This window comes from Neofelis nebulosa, chromosome 5, assembly GCF_028018385.1.
Source record: "Neofelis nebulosa isolate mNeoNeb1 chromosome 5, mNeoNeb1.pri, whole genome shotgun sequence".
Lineage (NCBI taxonomy): Eukaryota > Metazoa > Chordata > Mammalia > Carnivora > Felidae > Neofelis > Neofelis nebulosa.
Window position 1 is genome coordinate 63,420,332 of NC_080786.1, and position 26,792 is coordinate 63,447,123.

Below are 26,792 nucleotides of genomic sequence, written 5' to 3' on the forward strand. Positions count from 1 at the left end.
GATTCTGTGTCTCCCTCTCTCTCTGACCCTCCCCCATTCAGGCTCTGTCTCTCTCTGTCTCAAAAATAAAGAAATGTTAAAAAAAAAAAAATTAAAAAATAAATAAATAAATAAATAATTTCAAGTACAATTTTTTTTTTTAATTTTTTTTAATGTTTATTTATTTTTGAGACAGAGAGAGACAGAGCATGAGAGAGGGAGACACAGATCCAAAACAGGCTCTGGGCTCTGAGCTGTCAGCACAGAGCCCGACACGGGGCTCGAACTCACAGACTGCCAGATCATGACCCGAGCCGAAGTTGGACGCTCAACTGACTGAGCCACCCAGGCGCCCCTCAAGTACAATTTTTATTTTAATTGCACTGTCCACCAACATCAAATGAGGACAGGCTTTCTTTAAGCTATTTAGGGGCAACTCATGATTTTAATAATAAAGACAACTGTACTAGTAATATTTTATTTAAGCTTAATATATTACCTGTAGATGCTGAGCTTATATAACAAATGAAATAAAAGAGATGAATTTAAAAGATAATTTTTGATCTGATTATTTCTTTTCTCTTTTTTTCTTTCTTTTTTATTTTTTCTAAAAGGAAGGATTACGGCCAGGAGATACAACCAGCACTTTTTGCGGTACTCCCAATTACATTGCTCCTGAAATTTTAAGAGGAGAAGATTATGGTAATAAATAAATAGGTGTTATTTTAGCTAAGTGCTAGATGGGTGGTTAAATGTGGTACCCACTGCATTATAATGCATTATAATGTACTCTGTAGTATTTAAATACTAATCTTATTAATATAAACTTCCTTGATCCCCTTAAAACCTACATGAAAACCCTAAAATATGAAATAAGAGACAGTGGGACCTTAGCAGTATTTGGGGGTACAGATTTGAATATTTTATTAATGGCAACACTAAAAGTTCTAGGCACTAATCCAAGCAGTTTACATTATATTAACTAAATTAATCTTCTCAATAATCCTAGGAGGTAAGCATTGTTAATTAGAAACAATTAGAAAGTGGCAGAGTAAGGATTTAAACTTTAGCCATGTGACTACAAAGTCAAGAACCCCTGGAAGATTGTTCACATTTCCTGGGATATTTCCTCCAGGAATCTGAAGAATGAGGGAGAGATTGACTGCTTGTCAGGAACCAGAGAATATATTTATCTCAAACCATTGGACTTCTTGGGTTCTGGCCCTCTGATTTCAGCAGATGTGAAGGAGGATGGTACTTCTGACAGCGTTCAGAATCTGATTCCAAGGTTCTTCAAGGATCTTTAATCGACTAGCAGAAGATCAAGTTTCAGACCCACCAAAGTTATTCTCAAATACAATTTAATTATATCCTCAAAAAAAAAAAAAAAAAAAGATACAGACTATGAGTCTGAAATTACAGGCATATTTGGGAGAAGGAACTTAGTGTTTCATTTCCAATATTTTTTCCCCAATATTTTATTTTTAAAGTTATCTTTTAGGTACCTCCCCTTGTTGATAAGTGAAATATTCCTATAATCTTCACTGCCAACCATGATAGTTATAATGCATTAGAGTTTATTTTTCATTATGTTTAATTTTTAATTATACAATGAAATGAATCTCAAGTTACTGACTTTTAAGAATGCAGAATAATTTGTTGCTTCAAAAAAATTCCTTTTTTGAAGGTTTCAGTGTCGACTGGTGGGCTCTTGGAGTACTAATGTTTGAGATGATGGCAGGCAGATCTCCATTTGATATTGTTGGAAGCTCGGATAACCCTGATCAAAACACAGAGGATTATCTCTTCCAAGGTAATTTGCGGTATTTTACAGATTCTCTGTGAATAACCTGTTCTAGAGTATGAATGAGGATGGCTCAGATTTTTACCTTGAGTAAGAGGAGAATAATTGGACAATATACTTCTTAATATGTAGGTCTTCATTTTTTTTTTAATATTTACTTTTGAGAGAGAGAGAGAGAGAGAGAAGGAGAGTGAGAGAAGGAAGGGCAGAGAGAGGGGGAGACAGAGAATCCCAGGCAGGCTCTGCACTGTCAGCACAGAGCCCAACGTGGGGCTCACACTCACGAACTGCAAGATCATGACCTGAGCTGAAATCAGGAGTCAGATGCCCAACCAACGGAGCCACCCAGGCACCCCTTCATTTTTTTAAAAATATATCTTCCTACTTCTATTCCTTCAGTCCCATTTACCAACTACTTTCTCATACTCAGAAATATAACAAAGAAGTTCCTTCAGATTGTATATCACAGAGATTAGAAGAAGGAATCCTGTGGCTAGAGAGGAATATCTTTCCACATGGACCCCGAGGCTGAGTGCATAAGTCCAAGAACAATATGGAGGAAAAAGTGGGGTAACAAGAATATAAGAAGATCAAAAGGTGAAGAAAAGAAGGCCCACAATTGGAAATACAAAGACTCAAACAGGAAAAAAAAAAAAAAAAAAAAGACAAGGGATCACCCCCTGCTCCCAACACCCAGTCCAAAGATTTCCATGAAATTCTACATTTAATAATTAAGGCCATCACAGGAAATGAACAGCTGTTTCATGTAACAGAAAATCCAGATGGCCATGGAATATATGAAAAAGCATTCAGCTTCACTAGTAATTAGGGGTTTGCACATTAAAACATTAATGAGCTACTATTTCCTGCCCGTGCATTTGCCAGAAATTTTAAAGTCCGATAATACGAGGGCTGGTGAGGATGTGGATGGAGTAAGTGGAACTCTCATAGACTGCTGGCAAGCAGTGAAAATTGATTTAACAGCTTTGGAGAACAACTTGGCAATGTCTAATAAAATTGAGTATAGTAACATGTACCTCACATTTTGTAGCTATTAACTCATTTAAACCTCATAACAACCCCATGAAGTAGGTATTATTTTTATTCTAATTTTACAGATGAGGAAACCGAGGCACAGTAAGGTAGTCAAAGAATAAAATATGCACGTAAATGATAAGGACAGCATTCAGAGAAGAGGCTCTCTGAGAGGGAAGGAGAGGAGCGAGCCTGAGAAAGCACATGAGACGCTGAAGTAGTATATGTAATACCTTATTTTTTTCTTCGAGAACACCCTGAAGTAGCTCATAATAAAAATGTAAAATTGAAGCTATGTAAAAGTGAAATATAATGCCACTATTTTATCTTTCTAGTTATTTTGGAAAAACAAATTCGCATACCACGCTCTCTGTCTGTAAAAGCTGCAAGTGTCCTGAAGAGTTTTCTCAACAAGGTATAAATTGAATGTAAAAATCTTCAGCGGTTTATCTCTGTATAGATGAAACTAAGTAGAGGTTCAGGCAGTATAATATTCCAAAACACTAGCGTATAATAATTTTTTTCAGTTAGATCTGGAACTTATCTCTTTACCAAAGAGTATTAGATCCTGAGATGAATTGTCCTTTCCATTTTGACAGTGTAAGTCACTACCAGCTATATATTACATATGGGTTTTTAATGTAGATGATATATATACCATGTACTCAATTAGGGAAACATTACATCTTTGGGGATAGCCTCAATCGTACTTACAGCTTTGTTACTCAGTTTTCTTTGGATTATTATTCATAGATCTCTTTCCTTATTGAGCGCTTGGGACAGTAGTGTTCTGTACAGATTATCATGTCAAAAGCCCTGTAATCAGATAAAATTCAGAAGAAATGAAATGCTATCATTGGTTCTTAAAAAATCTGAAGACTATTCAATTCTTCGTTGTGGTCGGTAGGTTAGAAGAATTTTAGGATCTAAGATTATGATTCTGAATGGTTTTTACTCATAACACTTCTAACACCAAATGTGTAGGTTTTTTCCACACCAACAACCAATTCTCCACCTCTCTAGACATCAACTTGGTGTATTACAATTCAGTTTATTTCTGATACTAACTACCCAGAGTTACCATCAGATTCCAGGGGTTTAAGGGCTCAGTCCCATAAAACTATCTTCACCTCAAGTGCCAGTCATGAGTCATGAGTATTGAGTACCCACATTTCTGTCTGACTTGGCTACAGAGTTGAGCTTCCCACAATTCTCACACCTCAGGTTCAGTAATTTGCTAGAATGGCTCACAGAACTCAGGAAAATAGTTTACTTGCTATCACTGGTTGGTTATAAAAAAAAGATACAAATGAACAGCCAGATGAAAAGATACACGGGGTGGAGTCCAAAAGGATCCTGAGCACAGGAGTTTCTGTCCCTGTGGAGTTAGGGTACACACCCTCGGTGTCTCCCAGCATATGGACATATTCACCAACCCAGAAGCTCTCCAAACCCTGTGGTTCAGAGGGCTTTATGGAGGTTCCATTACATTGACACAATTGATTGAATCATTAGCCATTGGTAGTTGACCTCCACCCCTCTGAAAATGAGGCTTAAAGTTACAACTCTCTGATCACATGGATGGTTCCTCCGGCAACCAGATCCCATCCTGAGCTATCTACCAGCCCACCGAGAGTCACATTATTAGTATAAACTCAGGTGTAATTGAAAGGGACTTGTGAATAACAAAAGATAATTGGCTCACTCAGGAAATTACTCACTCAGGTTTTAGAAGCTGTGTCAGGGACCTGGGACAGAGACCAGATAAGCTTATTGTATTACGGTGATCTTGGCAATCATAAATATTTTCTTAAATAAATTGTAGGTTGGAAAAAGTAGGTTGATGTGCATTTATCATCTAAGGTAAATATAGATAATGATGAATTTTAACAAAACGAGAAATTGAAGCTTTTGAGTACTTTAGATGGAGAAAGATTTAAAATGGAAATCTAAGTGTTAGCACGCTGCAAAATGAAGGTGAGAGGTTTTAATGTTCAAAATAAAATGCCTTTTATTGGAAAGGAAAATGATAACATGTTCTCATTTACAGTAATGAATAAGCCAAGACTGTTTGTAAGTTACAGCTCCTTAGTCCAGTGGGTCACATAATGGTTGTATCATGGTTATACACAGATTATATTGTTTTGTTGCTGTAATTGGACATAGAGCTTTACAAATGAGCTAAGAACACACTTGTGAAGTTTCGGGGTTTGTATATTTTGACCAGCACAATAACCTGTGCCAAAGAAATAGGTGGATGCTGCTGAAATGATTGTGCTGCTCTCTTTTCCCTCCCCTTTTCCTGTAGCAAGGAGTAGTGACCTATATCCACTATAATCACATGATAGCCGGAGACAGAGCCATGAGGAAATTGTACTCGTCACAAGCTTCAGATATTCATTTAAGTCTAGTGTTGTACTATGATGTAATTTCAGAGATAAAGGTATTATATAATAGACACAAAACCCAGGTCACAAAGAGGATGTATTTATTCTAAAGCATGATATCCATCCAGTTCTTGAAACATTTCTCTCCATCATAGGACCCAAAGGAACGATTGGGTTGTCATCCTCAAACAGGATTTGCTGATATTCAGGGACACCCATTCTTTCGAAATGTTGATTGGGATATGGTATGTAAATTGTCATTGTTTTCTATATTAGGTATCCTTATTATCTTGGGCCAAATTTTATTCTCTTAAAAGAATGTTAAAAAAACAAAACAAATATATCATAGCTTAAGTAACTTAAGCCACACTCTAAAGTGCTTTTTAAAAAGCTTTTAAAACAATAAAAGCTTAGAATATTAATTTAATGGAGCAGGTTGTAATATTAGTAAGGCCTATATCAGTGTTCAGTTTTGTACATTATTTCCATCGTCGTGAATACCGTTGAACCATGCCTGAGGACTCGCTGTGATAGGATGTGGAAGCCTCTGAGGGAAGAGGAGAAATGTAGAGGTGGAATTTTTCTAAGAACATAGGCTTGAGCTGTCATCTAATATGTCTTTCTAGATGGAGCAAAAGCAGGTGGTACCTCCCTTCAAACCAAATATTTCTGGGGAATTCGGTTTGGACAACTTTGATTCTCAGTTTACTAATGAACCTGTCCAGCTCACTCCAGATGACGAGTAAGTAACTCTATAGACTGAAATATTTCTGAAGTTATTTGGAAGTTTCATTTTTAGTGACTACACAGTGCTTCATTACCAGATTATAACATAATTGAATTAGCCATTCAGTTATGGGATATTTGAATCTATTACACTATTATAAGTTATAACGACTGCCCTTTTCTACTTTGCCTTACGTGCCTTATCTCTAATTCCCACAACAACATGATAAATCTACTTACTGTCATCTTCCTCTTACAGATGAGGAAACTGAGACCCAGACAGGGCAAGCAGAGTCACACAGCTGTCAGGTGGCAGAGTCAGGATGGAAACCTGTGCTCTTTCCACTGCACTGCACTGTTTTGAAGATGACTGTCTTTGAGTTCCTGAGTATTACTTTAAGATAGATTCCCAGAGAGGGAATTAGATCAAAGAGTGAAAATTTAAGTTTATTTATTTTGAGAGTGCACAAACACGAGCAGTTGGATGGGGGAGGGGGGAGAGAGAATGAATATACCAAGCTGGCTCCACACTGTCAGTGCAGAGCCCGATGTGGGGCTCAAAACTCACAAACTGAGATCATGACCTGAGCTGAAATCGAGAGTCGGACACCCAGCTGACCGAGCCACCCAAGTGCCACTAAAGAGTATGAAATTTTGAAAGCTCTTGATATGTATTGCCAAATTGCTTATTAAAAAGATGACATTAACTTACCAAGTCTAGCCAGCGGTGATCTGACATATTTTTTATGTGTATGTTCATCTTTTAAAAGTATGGTTTAGAATAATTTGGGCATATTTGATTGTTTACCTCTCTTTACAGATTCATTCTGTCATCTCAAGGAGGCCCTTACTCCTTGGCCATATTTTCACTTCTGTCTTGTTAATTCTTACCACATTCCTCATGCAGCTGTTCAAACCGTCTCTACATTTTGGAAGCCTTCAGTCCTACCTCTGCCTTCACCACTTCTTTTTTTCAACGTTTTTTTTTTTTTTTTTTTTTAATTTATTTTTGGGACAGAGAGAGACAGAGCATGAACGGGGGAGGGGCAGAGAGAGAGGGAGACACAGAATCGGAAACAGGCTCCAGGCTCCGAGCCATCAGCCCAGAGCCTGACGCGGGGCTCGAACTCACGGACCGCGAGATCGTGACCTGGCTGAAGTCGGACGCTTAACCGACTGCGCCACCCAGGCGCCCCAGCCTTCACCACTTCTAACGGACTAACCTTGCCTTAGCTTGACTGCAAGGATTGAGACCTGCCTGGTGTGAGCTTGCTCTGTTTTCAGCTGTCACAGACCATCTTGCATCTCAGAATTGCTGTCTCTCCCACCTCCTTTTTCTTCTTCCCTATTCTTGGAAGGCTATCCCTCTTTTGCAAGGGGTGCTCCATTTTCCTAGATCTGTTTCCTTAGCTTCTGCCAGGATTTCATTTTGTCAGTTATGTCCATTACTCCACCTTCTTTCTCTTTTCCTGCTGCTCTTCTTCTGCTTATAAACATGCTCAGATATCCTAATTTGCCCCCTGGATCTTAGCACATCTTTAAACCACCATATTTTCTTCCCTCATTTTCTTTTCAGGATAATTACTCGATGCTCATGGTAAAAGAAAAATAAATAAGCAGTATCTCCATCAAACTCCTTCAGAGTAGTCAACATTGATTGTCTTGTACTTTTCTTACTACCTGCACTTTAACTCTTTACAATTTAACCTGCTTTTTCGGCTTTTGATGGTTGAGTTGATTTGTCAATTTCTGATTTTTGTTTAATGTTTATTCATTTCTTGAGAGAGGGAGAGGCAGAGAGAGAGGGAGACACAGCATCCGAAGCAAGCTCCAGACTCCGAGCTGTCAGCACAGAGCCCGCCCGATACAGGGCTTGAACTTACGGACTGTGAGATCATGACCTGAGCTGAAGTCAGATACTTAACCGACTGAGCCATCCGGGCGTCCCTGTTGATTTCTGATTTTTAAAGCGTGTTTTGATCAGTCCTCATCTCCCCTGATGTCTGTGAAGCATTTGGCACTCATGGCCTTGCTTTGTTGGGCACTACCCATCCTGGTCTGCTTCATCTCTGTGACCACTTATCATCCTTTTTCCCCTGTCCCCTCAAGACTGAGATGTTCCACAGTCTGTTCGTAACAGCCGCCTTTTTGCTATATGCACTTTGTTCCTTGGAGATTTAGGCCAGCCCCACATCACTGATACCAGCTATTTAAATCACACCCAGCTAAATTGGCAAATGGTTTTTGAGCAAAAGGCCTTGTGCTAAGTACTGGGCATTAAAGACGATTAAGATGTAGGCCAGTCTCACAAAAAAGCTTACTGTCTACCAAAGGAGAGAGTAATGTACGAAAGTCATTATTCTGACAGTGTCATGTATTAAAAAGAACACTAGATTTAATCAAAAGATAGGAATTTGAATCCTGACCTCACCTCTTACCAACTGAGTAACCTGGGTTCAAATTTCATAACTTCTCTGAGCCTATTTCTTCTCTTACTGCCTACCTCAGAAGGCTGCTGTGAAGAATAAATGAGCCATAGTTCCTAAAGCACCCCCCACCTGGTATCTCTCCTGAACTGCATTTCTATCTGCTTGTTTAAACATCTTCCCTGGTTTGTCAGACAAGCACCTCAGACATACAAAATCTGAAATAAAGGTAATGACTTCTTACGGCACCTGGCTGGTTCACTCAGGGGAGCATGCGACTCTTGATCTCAGGGTCGTGAGTTCGAGCCCCACATCGGGTGTAGAAATTACTTTTAAAAAAGGAAAGAAAAGAAAAGAAAAAGAAATGACTCTTTATGGTCTCTTTTTCTGTTGTTCCCAATCAGTTCCTTATTTTTATTTACTTTTTTGTGCTCGTTATCCCATCATGTGTTCCTGCATTCAGATCCAAAATGTCCGTGATTATTGATGCTTCCTTTTCCTTAACAAACGATAATGTGTTCAGCTGCCAACTCCTTGTCTGTTCTTTCTTTACTTCATCACTTGTGTCAGATCCTTCGTTTTCGTTTCCATTGTCGTCAGCCCCATTCACACCTCTTTCAAATCATGCGTAGAATATTACACCATCCTCCTGATCGGGCTCATCCTTTGCTTTGCAACCCATCCTGTACATCTCCTGCAGTAGCACCACCAGTTTTTTAACCCCCTTTGTCAGAAGCCTCCAGTAACCTCCTCCTTGTCTAGAAGATAAAACCTGTCATCTCAGGCAGCAGTCACTGCCTTCCGCCCTCTCCTCCCACCCGACTCTCCAGCCCTCTCTCACTGTGCTCCAACACAAATGCTGTGTTCTGACCAGTCTCCATTACTCCACATCCCCGGGTAGTGTGCTGTTACCTTTGCTCATGCTGTTCCCTCTGTATGCCTCCTTCATTTTTACATACTGGAATCTTCTCCATCTTGCTGAGCTACCTCAAATGCAACCAGGTCTTTGATGAATAAAGGTGAAACTCCTTACTCTAGTAAGCATTACTGGCTTCCTTTAACTGGCCATTACCTTCCTCCCAGATCATCTACATTTGACATGCTTCTCTGTTCCTGTGCTTTCAACTCCAGTAAATTACTTGGCGCTTTCCCAGACCTAACATAGTCTTTCATAATTCTGTTCAGTAAGTGGTTGTGGAATGAATGCTGGCTTTCTCAATTTCTACAACTAGAAGTCACCCTTCTCATTAGAACTGTGCTTAGATCAAGACTTAGCTGTCCCATATGAAACTTAGCAGGTACTGCTTTCCCTTGTAGCTTTTCTTTATATGGGATACCTTCCCTCCTCGAAGGAAGGGACTGTATCCTGGGTAACTTTGCTCTGCAGTATGGTGTGTGCATTTAAGTATTCAAATATTCATTGGTATTACTCTTACTGCATATTAAATTAGAAACCCAGTATAACAGAATGCCAACATCTCTATACCCTATGACCCATGACCTCCCTGTGGTGTCCTCTCCTTATTCTAGGTCTTTCTATGTACTTGTCCCTATTGCCTTTTCCTTTTGGCTAACTTCTTCTGGGCCTTCTTGTCACCATCTTCCTGTTGAGGTGACTACTAAATTGAATGCTAATTCAGACCTGGATGTTCGCCTCTAAGTATGAATGTTGTTCAGGTCAAAAGTTAAGATTAACCAGAGTTGTGACAATTTGTGACTTTTAATTTCTAGCCTTCAGTTTTGGACTACCTTTTAGTTCTAAACCTGCTTACAGGATTGTTAGTCTTTTATTTTCAGTACTCTTGATTCTTCTAGAAGATGTTTTGGGATTAATCTAAACACTTGTAGATTTCTTCCCCCATAATTTATATAAATTAGCCTTATTTTTTGTTTTTTAATTTTCGTTTACCATTTAAATAAAAAGTTGAAGAAATCTAGATTATGAAAATTAATTTATTTTTCTTTCAACAGTGACATTGTGAGGAAGATTGATCAGTCTGAATTTGAAGGTTTTGAGTACATCAATCCTCTCTTGATGTCTGCAGAAGAATGTGTCTGATCCTCATTTTCCAACTGTGCATTTTGCTTGTGTTGCCATTTAATGCATGAATAAACTCGTTACCAGCCTGGATACAATGAACCATTTTATATTTCTTACCTACAAAAAAAGCATTCAGTATCTTCTATTGTTGGCTGTAAGAGTCGATTATTACATCTAACTATGAAAAAGAAAATGAAACTAGTTTCCAGACGGTCGTGTCAACATTCAGTTATACTGGTAATCCAGCAGCCTACTGATGAGTAATGAAGTTGTCCTTTTTGTTTAAAGGAAATACTTAACCACCGCGTTTAAGGCACATGATGGGATTGTGTCATAAACCTACTGTGATTTTTGTCACTCTTCATTTAGTCCTTAAAGTTTTAAATTTTGGAATAGAAGAGTAATTCAAAATACAACAACTTATATTACCTATTACTTTCTGAGTTCTTTGTGTTTAAAAATTCAGCTGTAAGTTTTATTGCCTTGGATGATTAAGTTATTGATTTTTAAGGCAACAGTTATTAAATTGGTAGTAAAGGATGTCACTTGCTTAGAATTAGGGAATACAAGTTCTCCTTGAGGAAGAAAAAACAGGCACATTTTATTAAGTATTAGATTCTAAATCATTAGCTATTTTTGAAAAACCGATGAGTGATTTCTTAGGATAGGGGTGTAAGCTTCTGAGCTTATCCCTTTAGCCAGAACTTTAACTGGAATGTTAGTAACTGTCATTCAAAGAACCAGGATGCATTTGAATGGAGCATTTCTCAGTATATAGAAAGGGAGAAAAATAGAAATTAAAAATGTTTTAAATTAAAAAAAAACAAGAAAAACACCAGAAAAGTGCAATGGTAATCCCACAGTGACTTTTTATGGTTTTAGATAACAAGGAAGCACTCCTTATCAAACTTGTAAAAGCATTCCATTATCCAGTAGAGACAGAACGTATGCAATTTTTTCCTTATAACTTAATATACATAAAAAGTATTTTATCTTCCAAATAGTGTCTTAACCTTACTCATTTATTCACCAAAACCACATTATCCATACTTTTGGACCCTGTTTATAGTATGGAGTCTTCAGTGAAATTAAAAAAGGTCAACATGAATAAATATTCAGAACACAGACATACATATTCCACAAGTTCCAGCTCCTTAAATGAGTTTTTGTTACGTGGGTAACACATATAATCAGAGTGGAATACATTTCAGGGGCAGAGTTCTTCAGATTATTTTTTATTAATACTAGTGTTTAGCAATTTATTATTTAAAGGGATGCCTGTGATAGCATCCGTTTATTTTGAATATTTTTTTAATGTTTATTTTTGAGAGAGAGCTTGTGAGTGGGGTAGGGGCAGGGGGGTTACAGAGGATCTGAAATGGGCACTGTGCTGACAGCAGGCGAGCCTGCTATGGGGCTCGATCGAACTCACCCAACTGTGAGATCACAACCTGAGCTTAAGTTGAATGCTCAATCAACTGAGCCACCCAGGTGCTGTGCCCCTAAATATTTTTTTAATGAAAAGGGATGTAAAAAGTAACAATAATCATCTAAATTACTCACAATTGGGGCGCCTGGGTGGCGCAGTCGGTTGAGCGTCCGACTTCAGCCAGGTCACGATCTCGCGGTCCGTGAGTTCGAGCCCCGCGTCGGGCTCTGGGCCGATGGCCCGGAGCCTGGAGCCTGTTTCTGATTCTGTGTCTCCCTCTCTCTCTGCCCCTCCCCCGTTCATGCTCTGTCTCTCTCTGTCCCAAAAATAAATAAAAAAAAAAAAAACGTTGAAAAAAAAGAAAAAAAAATAAATTACTCACAATTGTCCAATCTTAGTAAAATTTAATTTGGGGGGAAGCTATCTAGTCTTAAATTTATAATGATTTAAAATTTATAGGCATCTAATAATTTTTTTTTGGATGCTACCTTTTATTTGAAATGTAATTTTTCTGAAGTTTCCGACCATGTACTCATTTTTCTTCAAATGACCAAATGACCAAATCTGAAAGCAATGAAAACCTCAAAGGAAAAAGTTTATATACATTCCCATGTTTATGTAAGAAGTATGTATGTTTTTCTTAATACCTAAAACTTGTTTTAAAAAAGCAGTATTCACTTCAAATCATAAACTTATAGAAAATTCTGACATATCAGAAATATGTTTATGACCTTGCTTTTAAGTGGTACTGTCTCCCCTAGGGCATTAGTTCCCAAATTTTAGAATGGGGAACGATCACCTGGGACATTTGTTTAAAATGCATATTGCTGGGCCCACCTTAGAATTCTGTTGGGTCTTTGGGCCTTATTTTAAGAAACACTTTCTTTGAGTTATTCTTTTATTTTGGCTGTAGTTATATATTAGAATATTCATGATAAGTTTTGAGAAAGGGGTAGGCAATGAATTACTATCTTATCTACAATTTTAAATAAACTTTGAATGACTTCTTCAAGTTAGATATCTCTTCCCCCAAAAAATCCTATCCATTTTCTATCAATAATGTTACAAATGATGAACATTTTTCTGTGATGAGGTTTTAACCATTATTCAGGGTGGTCTTTTGTGTTTAAAAAATTTTTTTTTAACTAATAACATTTACTGTGTATATTTTATACAGAATTGCATTACAAATATGTTTTTAACTGTGTTCTGTTTTTTGTAGTTTTTAAGTGCCATGCCAGTTGTTTTTATATAGAAGTTCTCTCAAAATACTCAGCGGGAATAAGGCAGTTGACAGAATGTTTGGAATTTTGGTGTTCTAAGAAGAAATTTATATTGCATAAGCATGTATGTGGTCAGCTCATTTTATGTGAATGCAGCCTGAATTAGATATCAGGTATTATACTTGTTTAGTACCTGTACATTTACTTTTTAAATTCTGTTTTGTTTTATGTCCTACAGAACACTGCCTTGATCATCATAATATCTGTACTTGTGTACCGTTTTTTTTTTTTACTTTAAAATCTTTAAATAAAATGTTTAATATTCATCAAGATTGGAACATGTTTAATATGTAGCATATCAAATTTGTGTAAGAACAGGGTGTATCAAAATTTTTTCAGGAAGAAAAGTGAAAATTTTAGAGTGTGGAATTTTCCTTTACTTACAACAGCATTTTGGTAGTACTAATGCCCTATTGCAGACGTTCATCCATAAAATATTGCTCAGTGTGTTTTCAAACTTGCCCTTCTATGCATCCCTTCTATTAGAAAACAAATTAGTAAGAAATCAGCTGAACATAGTTTTAACCAGTTTTAAAACTGAAGCAAATTTAAACAGATTCAGAACAGATTATTCCCAAATTATTTTGTACCGTGATCTAAAGTTCCAGACCTTCTTGTTTCTCCGTTGTAGCTGGTGTCCATATATAACAAGCGTGAGCCTGGCACTCCACACTTACAAACCTCTTTACCTTAACTTAATGTCTTCTTACCTTCACGAGGAGAATGAAATCTTAAGTGCCTTTACTTTTTTCCTCCGTGCACTTGTCAGAGAGCTAGGGCGTATATATATTAAAACCACCAAAGACTGATCTCTGTCTGACCATTTTATTTTATTAAAGACTTTTTAAAAATGTTTATTGATTTTGTGAGAGAATCCCAAATAGGTTCCATGCTGTCAGTGCAGAGCCCCACGTAGTGCATGATCTGAAGAACCATGAGGTCATGACCTGAGCTGAAATCAAGAGTCGGATGCTTAGCCGACTGAGCCACCCAGGTGCTGCTTAAAGATTTTATTTTAAAGAAAACCAAAGCTGGAGGCATCACAATCCCAGACTTCAAGATGTATTACAAAGCTGTAATCATCAAGACGGTATGGTACTGGCACAAAAACAAGACACTCAGATCAATGGAACAGAATAGAAAACCCAGAAATAGACCCACAAATGTATGGCCAACTAATCTTTGACAAAGCAGAAAAGAATATCCAATGGAATAAAGACAGTCTCTTCAGCAAATGGTGCTGGGAAAACCAGACAGCGACATGCAGAAAAATGAACTCGGGCCGCTTGATTACATCAGGCACAAAAATAAACTCAAAATGGATGAAAGACCTAAATGTAAGATAGGAAGCCATCAAAATCCTAGAGGAGAAAGCAGGCAAAATCCTCTTTGACTTCAGCCTCAACAGCTTCTTGCTCAACACGTCTCTGGAGACAAGGGAAACAAAAGCAAAAATGAACTATTGGGATCTCATCAAAATAAAAACTTCTGCACAGCGAAAGAACCAAATCAAAACTAAAAGGCAACCAATGGAATGGGAGAAGATACTTGCAAATGACATATCAGATAAAGGGCTAGTATCCAAAATCTAATAAAGAACTTATCAAACTCAACACCCCAAAAGCAATCCAGTGAAGAAATGGACAAAATACATGAATAGACTTTTCCAAAGAAGACATCCAGATGGCTAACTGGCACATGAAAAAATGTTTAATGTCACTCATCATCAGGGAAATACGAATCAAAACCACAATGAAATACCACCTCACACCAGTCAGAATGGCAAACATTAACAACTCAGGCAACAACAGATGGTGGTGGGGATGTGGAAAAAGAGGATGTTTTTTGCACTGTTGGTGGGAATGCAAACTGGTGCAGCCACTCTGGAAAACAGTATGGAGGTTCCTCAAAAAATTAAAAATAGAACTACCCTACGACCCAGCAATTGCACAACTAGGTATTTATCCAAGGGATACAGGTGTGCTGTTTCGAAGGGGCATGTGCACCCCAATGTTTATAGCAGCACCATCAACAATAGCCAAAGTATGGAAAGAGCCCAAATGTCCATCAGTGGATGAATGGATAAAGAAGATGTGGTATATATATACAATGGAGTATTACTCGCCAATCAAAAAGAATGAAATCTTGCCATTTGCAACTACGTGGATGGAACTAGAGGGCATTATGCTAAGCAAAATTCATCAAAGACAAATATCAAATGACTTCACTCATATGAGGACTTTAAGATACAAAACAGATGAACATTAGGGAAGGGAAGCAAAAAAATATAAAGACGGGGAGGGGGACAAAACATAAGACACTCTTAAATATGGAGAACAATCAGAGGGTTGCTGGAGGGTTTGTGGGAGGAGGTATGGGCTAAGTGGGTAAGGGGCATTAAAGAATCTACTCCCGAAATCATAGTTGCACTATGTGCTAACTTGGATGTAAATTTTTTAAAAAAATAATTAAAAATAAAACCCAAATAAAAAAAATACTTTAAAGTTATCTCTACACTCAACGTAGGGCTCAGATTTACAACCCTGAAATAAAGAGTCACGTGCTTTACCAGCTGAGCTAGGCTGGCTTCCCTTGTGTCTTATTTTATCCTAATTTCAATTCTTGCTTAAAATGGAGTATAGGCAATATTAACAAAGCTCTGTTCAGGGTAACCTCTATACCAAATCACAAATATGGTTGTTTTCTTTGAGTTAGTAAAATCCCAAAACAGAGTCCAAAGAGGAGTTCGAAGCTTTAGGGAAATGGTGCACTAAGACAGTCACGAGGGCAACCGGTTTCTTCTGGAAAGTTAAAGCCAATCTCCAACCATTAAAATTCAGCAGCTTGGTTTCTGAACAACACCCAATACCGAGTCATTTGGTGTATTGATGGCCTGTCTTCCTTTGCAGATTAGCCTTAGCCCTTAAGGGACCAGTTAAGGCCCAGATAGTCTGAGTAGTTTGTATCCATAGTTTATCGTTCCAGAATATACTGGATTTGTTATGCATGGTGCTAAATAAGACAATCTGTGCCCTTGACCTTCAAGACAGGGAATGGACATACTGAGAAGATATTCATATTTATCTTGATACATAAAGTAATCAAATATGTATGTACTTGATATATATATCAAGTTATATATCCAGTTATAGGAGCCAAATAAATGCAGTAAAATATACATTATATGGTCATGATAGTTTATCAGCCTCACCAATGAAACTTGCATGAGTTTTGACATTCATATGTAATTTATGCTAGACATTTTTCAGATTTATGGTAGATAAAGCTTTCAGAATTCATATATACACAGTAAGAATTCATATATACACACATATTCTTTTGTATATTTATATTTCATTGTTTTTGGCTTTTGTGCCCAGAAATATGAATGGGAATGGGAGAGAAAATTGTTAGATGCTTCTGCTTAGATTAGGTTTTGTACAATTCATCTCTGAAATTTATGGTTAAAATGAATCCAGCTCAGAATCTGAGAGTGATTTGGCAGTACAGTTTACCTTCATGTAGCAATTTGTGCCTTACTGGCATTAACACTATATTTACTGTAATTATTATTCCTGATGTATTTATTGAATAAAATGAAATTATAATTTTTCCAAGAGTTAAGTATTTGGTGTGATCTTTTATAGGATGTCTGAAATTTAAAACTCATGCCAGATGGATTTGAGAATTTGAGAGAGCTTTATCTTTTCATTGACAGTTTAGCTGATCAGAAGCAAATTCTGATTGTGTAGGAAAACCCGTTAGAAAAGAGAAAAGAAAGAGCCAGTTGAAAAGCTCTAGCAAAATCCTTGAAAAATTAGAAGCTTTGTTTTTCCCATAAAAGGCAAGTTCTGGGTTTCTAGAGGTAGTGCCGCGTAACGACATTTAAAACTTACATGATATAAACTATCTGCAATGTGGGTGGTTATACTTGGTGACTTTTTACATTATTCATAATATAGGGGAAAATCAGGTAAAGGTAGTTAAGTACAGGAACCTATTTTAACTCACATTTTGTGGCCTTTTACAGAACATTTTCTTTTCTAAGTGAAATTTGTTACTAGGAACTCTAGATTTTTATTCAAAAGTCAGGTTTTAAAATGTAAGCGTCATAAAAGGATGTGCATTGGTGAACAGTTTGAAAGTTTGCCCAGTTTGAAACAATATTTTAATGAAGAAATCTAAATCGCTGTGGCAGACTTGATTTTGCTAAATTATTCTTACTTTCTTGATGTTTAAATTTTTAATTATATTTATTGGAGGCATTACAATGTGTCTAGCACTCTACTGATTCTGCAGAGTTTAGAAATGTTTTATTGTAAGGAATTTGTGATATAAAGAATAAATGCATTTCAGAAAAGATGGCTTAAGTTCAAGAGAAAATTCTGTGTGTATATTATCCCTTTAAGTAGGGGATATTTCCTATGATTAAAATAAAAATTAACATTCTCCCCCAGGTAGTGAGGTCTGAAACATGGAAATGGGAGACAGCGCTATAGCCTTTCTCTGAATGGGGATCCTATCTGCTTTACCACCACCAGGGGCCAGTCTCTTGCTATAATGAAGGTCAGAGTTACCAGCCCCTTAGCCCTCTGGAAGAGGCAGTATATTCACTACAGGCCAGTTAACAACAGATTCCAGGATTTCATCAGGCTAAACATGTGTATTTTGATTTTACAGAATTATTGGAAATCAACATTTGAATTGCCTTTCTGAAGGAAATCAGGAATGTGTTATATGTGGGTGTCTGGCAAGTTTTCATAGAACTGCTTTGCCTTGTGGGTGTTAGAACTTTTTATATTTATTCAACACAAATGAGGACCTACTATGTGCCAGGCACTTGGGGGATATATCAAGAAAGAATTTTGTCATATATTTATTGCTATCTGGACATTTTTCCATCTATAGAAGATACCTTCAGCTGAAAAGAAAATCAAGACTGTTTTTGGTCATTTAAATACTGAGAAATTCAGTGAAAACAAAATGCAAGAAATTGTTCACATTCTTTCATTTGTGGAATTCTAAATCAAATATTGCACGGCATCACAGATTTAACCCATGAATGTTGGTAGACCTTCAGATTGTCCATCAAAAACATGATTTCAGAAGAATTTTGACTAGGTTGCTATTTCACAAATACTGAACACTTTTGTACTGGAGGTAAACAGCTGAAAGCATCAATTTGCCAAGAAAAGGCACATTCCTGTTAATCCTGCTGAAAATTTCCACCATGCCTCAATTCCAGGCAGTTATTTACTTCACCGCCCAAAATAACCAATTGTACAATATGCCGTAAGTTGCATTCAACAACCTCACACCTTCTCCTTCGCGGGTTTTTCATCAACAACTTTTTTAGATTGTTGTTGACACCACTTTATAATTTGCACATTGTAACTTGGTAGTAAGAGTAACTCAGAAGAATGATAGCTGTCCACTTGCAAATTCTTGAAAGGATGAGTTCCTTTATTTTTATTTTTATTTTTTTTAAATAGAGGGGAGGGGCACCTGGGTGGCTCCGTCGGTTAAGTGACTGACTCTTGATTTCTGCTCAGCTCATGATCTCATGATTTGTGAGTTCAAGCCTTTCGTGGTGCTTGGGATTCTCTGTCACTCCCTCTGCCCTCCCCCCCCCCCCAAAATAAATAAATACACTTAGAAAAAAATAAAGGGCAAAGCTTGTACGTTATAATGAGGCCTGGTGTTTCGTTTCGTTTCGTTTTGTTTTTTACTTCTGTTTGATTTTCAGTGATGCCAGAGGAATTTCAGTTTCCCAAAGAAAGTTGCTCCTCAATGTCGGGTCCACCCAAAAAGGAATATTATTTATGGGTTTTAATAGCTGACGTGAGCCAGGCATATGCTAACCATTTAGCATTAAATCTAAGTAGCAGTGTCTCCACAGATTCAGGATCCAACATCCAACCACACACCAACCCCCGTCCCTTCTTTTTCATCAGTTTTTTTTCCACCACACCAATTGCCACCTCAAGACCTTAACACGTGCTGTCCCCATGCCCTGGGAGTGGGCACCTTATATCTTTCAGGCATGTGTCACTTGTACAGAGAAGACAACCTCAGGCTACACCACCTGGCGGCCCCTCCCCTATTCTCTGTTGCACTTCACACGTTTTCTCCACAGCTGCTCTCACAATGTCGAAGTATGCATTTGCCGGCTTATTTTATTATCATCTGTCACTTCCCCCCATTCTGGGAGCTGCATGAGGACAGGGGCCATGCCATTTCCACTTCCCACTGTAGTCTGGGCACCGGGAGCAACGCTTGGCACACAGACCCTCCAGGAATAGTTATTAAATGAATGCATAAATGAGCGAACGGACACACATGAGCTCTCTACTTTGGAAAGAGAAAGCTCCCAGGGGCGTCTGATTTCCCCAAGAGTGGAGATTGGCAGAGAAACTCTCAGCGCTACAGCAGCGTTGGGGCTAAGGAACCAGTACTTTTAACAGACCACGCAGATGTTTTTTCTGCTTTAATAAAGACCAGAAAACTGAGCTAGGAGAAGGCCTTCACCCACACACTAAATGCTGACCTAGGCCAAAGAAACTTTTTGCTACAGTTGGGAAGGTGAATCATTGTGGGGTTTTGTGGGATTCCCCAGCACTGATGTAAACGGAAGCTTTTAGAGAAGGCCCCAAATTTCTCAGGTAACAAATGGAAATCTGGGGAAAGGAAGGCCTCCCAAAATATTGAAGAGACTGCAACACACAGACTACGTCAGTTGATTGTTAGTTTTCTGTTTTGTAGGAAGAATTTAGGAGAGGAGAATTTCATATAGATTGCCTCTATTGCCTTAACCAAGCGAATCCTAATGAAAGTGCTCCACAGAAGCACATTTCATACTTTGAAGGTGGATTTGATTCACAGAAATCCTCAAAAGCTAGTTGGAGTCAAATCTCATGTGGGCAGCAAACCTGGGAAATACTGCTCTGGAAATTTGGACTTTAATTCCCCCTCCTTCCTACCAGCTGGTGGAAGAGCCTCTGCTGGAAATGACTTTGAGGTAAATGGGACATTTTGCTCCCTCTCTGTGGCCCACAGAGAAAGACTTAAATTCTCAGGGAAGAAGAAATGATGACCTAGAGAACATATTTTGTCTCCAGCACAATGATTCCCTAACTCTGTGCCCGTTGTCTCTGCATCGAGTGCTTCGAAAGTACCTCAGCTGCTTGCTGTGAACAAGGGGGTGGAGAGGGGATGCTTCCAAAGCTCTTCCAAGCCTCTATTTGCAGAACCCAGAGGAATATTTAATTAGTGCTGCACTCCAGGCTACTCAGAATAGGATTTCATAGGGTTGGAGTGTGCGGATGAAAAGAGAGGCCTTGTACCTCTAGTTTAGACTCCTTGTCCCTAGAAGCTCACCCAACAGCAGGGTTTTAGCCACAGGCCTGTGGGTGTCCTTTCGTGGGTGATCTCTATGATAGTAGAGAATGTCCCACCCAGAGTCCCCCTTCCTCTCTCCCCACCCTCCATCCTTAATCCACCTCCTTTACCGCATGAGTAACTGCCATTCTTACCCCATATCTCATCTCTATTGATAAGATGGGTAAGGGAAACAGGCATTTCTGGGGTTGGCGGAGGGCAGAAAAGAATTGCAATCGCTTTGCTTTTGTTTTCTGCGTTTTTTGTTTTCTTCATTTTGTTTTGTCTTTTGGTCACTTCTAAATTCCTTTTTTTTAAAAAGTCGACATCTTGCACTGTGAGGATTAATATCCTGTGGCTACGTTTCCAGGTCTACAATTAAGATTCATACTCTCTCTGCTAGCATGACTCTTGGGCCTTTGGGAATTAAAAGAGCATCTGTCTCCTTTTAAAACCTGGAGTAACATTACAAAGTCCCTTTCTATTAATGTGAGCTTAACAGAAACCATGTCTGATTTCCTCTTCTCAATTTCCTGTTTTCTTCACCCTCCGACAGCAGACAGAGATGTTATAAATGATGGTGGACTGTATCGAATTAGTGCTTTTCGTATTGTAGGTCAAGCAAGTGTAGGTGTGAGGACCTAACTGCCATCTCTAACACCATCTCTATGGGGAAAGATCTTCTATGTTCCAAATAAGGACAGACAAGCAAACTAGAAGACCTACTGTTACCGTGGAAACAGTCTCTATGTGTATGCACGGGTGGTCATACACATAACACACATAAAGGCAATGCTCTGGGGCATTCTCTCTGTGACAATCCTTTTGGGGCCTTGGTAAATCTGTGGCCTTACCGAGTCTTACTTTAAGGTAGGTGACTGCTCTAACAAATAGACTCGTAAGGGGGTAGAATTTTATTTCTTCCTCTCTTAAGGACGGATGCTCTGGGTCGGCAGCTGGAAGGATGGGGTTCTATTTCCCGTTAACGTTCAGGGGTCCAGGCTGATGGTGGCTCTGCCATCTTCAAACCACGAGAAGGCGAAAGGCTGGGAGGTATATACAGGGCAGACGTTATGGCCCAGGCCCCGACAGAGCTTGCCTCACTCAGGCTCACATTACTTCTTCGAGAACTCAGTCCTTTGGCCTTTCCGACAGCAAAGGAGGTTGAAGAACGTCAGCCCATGGTGCGTCCAGGAAGAAGAGGTGACTAGCCATGGGTGGCCTGACAGCTGCCTCCCCCATCCTGCGGCAGAATTTCTTTCAGACTGAGTCACATCAGATCAGAGGCCCAGAACTGACCCTTGGAGGGCCATCAGCCTATGTTTCAGACTTTGACAGATCGGGTGGGAAGTCCTACATTGTGATCAGAGGGTCACCACCACAACCCCCTGTTGGTACCTGGCTGCTATGTCCCGCTTCGATTTCCTTCTTCAATCCCTGGCTCCGCTGGACTTCCAGCCCCTTCCTTTGCTCTCTTCCTGTGCCCTGCTCCCAGTCAGTGTGGTCTCAGGCTCACAGTCTCTCCTTGCTGCCCAGTATCTACCAATTGAGTCTCCTGGTCTCTTATTCAGCTGCCTGTTGGATTCCCTTGGCTTTTCGCTCATGTGTCTTGTGAGTCCCATTATGTTCCTCCTAATGAGGACAGCAGCCCCGGGGCTCTGATGCCCCATGCCCAGGACACTGCCCTTCCTGATGCCCCATGCCCAGGACACTGCCCTTCATGGCCTCTCATTGGCTTTGACACTTTGGTCTCCTCCTTTGTTCTCCTCACCTCCATCTGACCTCCCCTCACCCCCCGCCCCCCAGGCTAGTTGCTGGTGTGGCCTTTTCGAAGTTGTCTATTTCACACCCAAGCACACTCAGCGTCTTTGCTCTCCCAAGCTGCAGACCACATCTGTGTTAGGGGCCTAGGGGCCAAGGCCCAGCTTCTCCTTCCTGTGAGGAGCTCCCTAGCTAGAAGTCTTCTGTGGCCCAGGCAGTACAGAAGACATATAGACATGAAACAGACTCAGTAAGAATCCTTCATTTGGCACCTCACATATGTCAACAGCCTTGTAATGGTGGGATTATTTTTATGTAGGTGACCTGCCACCCCCTCCCTTATCTAAGCTGATCTATACTTAATGAGTATCTTATTATAGCCCATGTGCTGTGGCACGTATATACTTCTTTGTTTACTCCACGGCACCTAGTACACACTAAGCACTCACTAAGTGCTGTCGATACTAGCCCTTCCCTCATCCACTTATTATTTTAAGGGAAATCCTTTTTATGTTTTTATTTTTTTAACTGTATTTATTTGTTTTGAGAGAGACAGAGACAGTGTGAGTGTGGGAGGGGCAGAGAGTGAGAGAGAGACCAAGAATCACAAGCAGGCTCCGGGCTGTCAGCGCAGAGCCCAGCAAGGGGCTTGAACTCACAAAACAGTGGGATCGTGACCAGAGCCGAAACCAAGAGTCAGATGCTTAGCTTACTGAGCCACCCAGGTACCCCAACGGTAATCCTTTTTAAAGTGAAGGTTTAGATGATTTAAGCATTGGCTACTCAGCGCTTGAACTAGTATTACCAAACAAGCAATGACAGAATAGACAATAGAAAAGGCTAAATATATAGCCCTACTGAGGAAGATTTTATCAAAAACTAAAGGGGTTGGGGTGCCTGCATGGCTCAGTCAGTTGGGTGTCTGACTTCGGCTCAGGTCATGATCTCACTGCTTGTGAGTTCGAGCCCCACATCAGGCTCTGTGCTGACAGCTCAGAGCCTGGAACCTGCCTCACATTTTGTGTGTCCCTCTCTCTGCTGCCCACCCCCACTCACTCTCTCTCTCTCTCTCAAAAATAAATAAACATTAAAAAAAATTTAAAAAACCCCAAAAACTAAAGGGATGCATCGGTGGCTCAGTTGGTTAAACTACCAACTTCGGCTCAGGTCATGATCTTTCAGTTTGTGAGTTCAAGCCCCATGTCAGGCTCTGTGCTGACAGCTTGGAGCCTGGAGCCTGCTTCGGATTCTGTGTCTCCCTCGCTCTCTGCCCCTCCCCAACTCTTACTCTCTCTTTCTCAAAAATAAATAAACATTAAAAGAATTAAAAAAAAAAAAAAACTAAAGAGAAAGGCTGTTTAAAGACTATCTATCCTAGAAAGATGTAAAGGTAGATATTTATGGACTATTCTGACGCGTGCTTTGTCATTGTACCTATAATGTGGTGTGGCTATGGTTTTAACAGCATTATAAGTACATTTTGAAATGAGAATCTGTCTTCACAAAAGTATGACAGCTATAAAGAGAAATATCATCTATGCAGGCTACAAGTTGACCTGATCAAGAAATTCTTCAGACCCTCGTTTATATCTTTTGGCTAAGTGAACCTGGAGAAGGAATTGTAAATTACAGAATAATAGTCAAAGTTTGAAAAGGGGAATCTGCCAGGTAGGAAATAAATTCTCTTTTAAAGAACCCACTTTATTGGAAATGAAGGAAAAAACTGATGGATGGCTTAAAAGGAAATGTTTGACTGAAGCCTGCCTGCTGTACCCATAGCTACCTGCCCACAAGAATGTGGCTCCCTGGTGACAGCTGCACTAATTATAGAAAAACAAGTTGAGTGGAAGAAGATGAATTATGTAAATTTACATTGACTGAAGATCCTGTTGGAGCATTAGGAATTTTGATTATTAAAAATAAATCCAAAATGTTCTTACATGGCAAAGGAATTGAACTGAAGGACAATTTGCTAGAGTCTTAGCATGAAATCTGGATCAGCAAAAATAACATTTATTAACGTTACGGTAAATTACTTGCAGGTAAGAGCCGTTCTGTGGATTTGAGAGGGAATCTAAAGTCTGTTTTGGGCTGTAAGTTTACATTTTGGTTTTTGTTTATAAAAAAAAAAAATGATAGGTACTCCCCAAATCACATTTTTTTCATAAACTCATGCTGTTAAAATAGAAGCCTGAAACTTTCTGTGTTCCATTTCAAGCAGTTTTCTTATTCTAAAGTATAAATCTAGCTTAAAAGCTTAGGATTAGAAAACAGTAAAGAATGGAAAACCACTCAATCTTCTGAAAGAAAATATTTTTTTATTTGTGTTCAAAGATGGGCCATTGAAATCAATACCTTAATAAGGATGCCAAACAGGATTCTTTACACATTCAAAAATTTGATAAAGTCAGGTTTAGTGACTGTGTTCATAAAAGCCAATGCACCTGGTAGTTAAAAACTTTGCTTAGTGAAACATTACTCAACACTTAATTTAATATGGTATAATTAAAAAGAATTTTTTAATGTTTATTCGTTTTTGAGAGGCAGAGAAAGAGACTGAGCACTAGCAGGGGAGGGGCAGAGACAGGGAGACACAGACTCTGAAGCAGGCTCCAGGCTCTGAGCTGTCAGCACAGAGCCCAATGCGGGGCTCGAACTCACGGACCGTGAGGTCATGACCTGAGCTGAAGTCGAATGCTCAACCGTAATATGCTGTAATTTTAAATGAATCTTTTTTCCTACTCAGACACCTTGGAAATGCAGCTAGATTGTTTCAGACACTCACTTAGTGAACCAAAAAAGTGACTTATTGCTTGCTACATACCGGGAAGGTGACGGGTCTGCCACGAAGGCAGCATGGTTCACAAGTTTCTTTTTTCATTCACTCCTCACCATCGCAGCACTTTAACCAAGTGAGGAAAGCACTGTTACATCAGGGTCAGAAAACTGTCTGAATGCAAATAGCCCTATGTTTATTGCCACTCTTACTCCCCAAGTTTATGTATGTTTTAGTAATCGGCAGTTCAGAGGAGAATTACCCAAGCCTTTTTCCAATGCAGATCTTTCACGATTTGTCTTCCACTAAAAACCCCTGTGCAGATAGACAAAGGACAGCTTGAGGATACCCGAGTGTTCATATTTAGCACTGACACAGCACTTTCATCTGTAATGTGCCTTACAAACATTAACTAATTAAGGGGAACAACACCCCTGCAAGGTATTTAGCAAGATGCAAAAATGAAAATCTACAAGCAAGACAGACAGGATGCATAAATCATGAAGTGTTAAATCAACAAGACCTGAAAACCAGCAGGACTCCCTCCCCCTTTTCTTGCCATGACCGTCTTTTGGGGAAGGCAAGAAGTTAGATTTTGTGCCAAATGATATGGGTGGGGGTGATGTCTGGGTAGGGGTGACTGTGACAGAGTTCCAAGTATCACATTTCCAAAAGGGAAATGTTCTACTAACTCAGAGGAAGGGCTTCAAGAATACAGCCCTTTTAGAAATACCCCAGAGAACAGAAAATCAATACAGTGTTTAATTAATCTACTGCAGATTGACTTCACATAAAGGAGCCCCAATCAGGAAAGTACTGCACTAGGAAATCTGACAGTGCACAGTTGGAGAGTCTAAGAGGGCGGGAGAATGGCCTGTGGCATAATTTGCATTTTTTGTTAAGGGGTGGGGGAGGGCATCGTGGCTGCGCTCTGGTCCTACTACAGATTTTGCTCGCTTGCTCTGTGAAAGCGTTCTCAACAGCTAACAGCATTACACAACGGCGAGTGGTAGCTTTTAGGGGAAGGAATGGAGTGTCGTTCAGAAGAATCTGCAGTTCGGGGCTTTGGATGAAAAAGGCTGGGATTCTAACGAGTTCTGTGATCCAAGTCCTGTGTCTTCATCTCATGTGGTTTAATAACCTCTATCACAAACAGGATGCTAGAAAATGAAATGGAGTGGGTGGGAAACATGCTTTGGTGCAGAGTAGATATTCCACGAACGGTAGTTCTCTTCTTGCTGCCTTGGGTGTGCTGCAGGCATGAGGCAGGTACACCCCTGTCTTAACCCCAGGAGGCCCCCACCTGAGAAGCAGTTCTAGAGTCCCGTTGCTTCTCAGATGCCCTTGAAGACCTCTGAGTCGCACTGTCTAACGCGCTGGCCATGAGCCACATGTACTACTGAGCATTAGGCTAGCTCAAATTCAGATGACCTGTCCATGTAGACTACATGCCAGATTTCGAAGACTTAGTAAGAAAAATAATGTAAACATGTTTATGAATAATTTGTATATTTATTACATGTTGAAATAAGAGTACTTTGGACATATTGTGTGTTTGTTTTTAAATGTTTATTTCTTTTTGAGAGAGAGAGCAAGTGGGGGAGGGGCAGAGAAAGGGAGACAGAGGATCTGAAGCAGGCTCCGCACTGACAGCAGCAAGCCTGAGGTGGGGCTTGAACTCACTAACCGCAAGATCATGACCTGAGCTGAAGTTGGACCTCAATTGACTGAGCCACCCGGGTGTCCCTGGACATACTGTGCTAAATAA

At 39.4% G+C, this 26,792-nt stretch overlaps 1 protein-coding gene across 1 annotated transcript in view; it reads left to right on the plus strand.

Annotated features, from left to right (window-relative positions):
• Positions 1-11,241, plus strand: part of PRKCI (protein kinase C iota) — a 72,561-nt gene extending 61,320 nt beyond the window's left edge. The window contains exons 13-18 of the mRNA XM_058730480.1: positions 594-681; positions 1,667-1,792; positions 3,154-3,233; positions 5,361-5,450; positions 5,832-5,947; positions 10,329-11,241. Of these exons, the coding sequence (XP_058586463.1) occupies positions 594-681; positions 1,667-1,792; positions 3,154-3,233; positions 5,361-5,450; positions 5,832-5,947; positions 10,329-10,416 (588 nt within the window). The 3' untranslated portion in view covers positions 10,417-11,241. The remainder of the gene's footprint in view (positions 1-593; positions 682-1,666; positions 1,793-3,153; positions 3,234-5,360; positions 5,451-5,831; positions 5,948-10,328) is intronic.
• Positions 11,242-26,792: the final 15,551 nt, after the last annotated feature.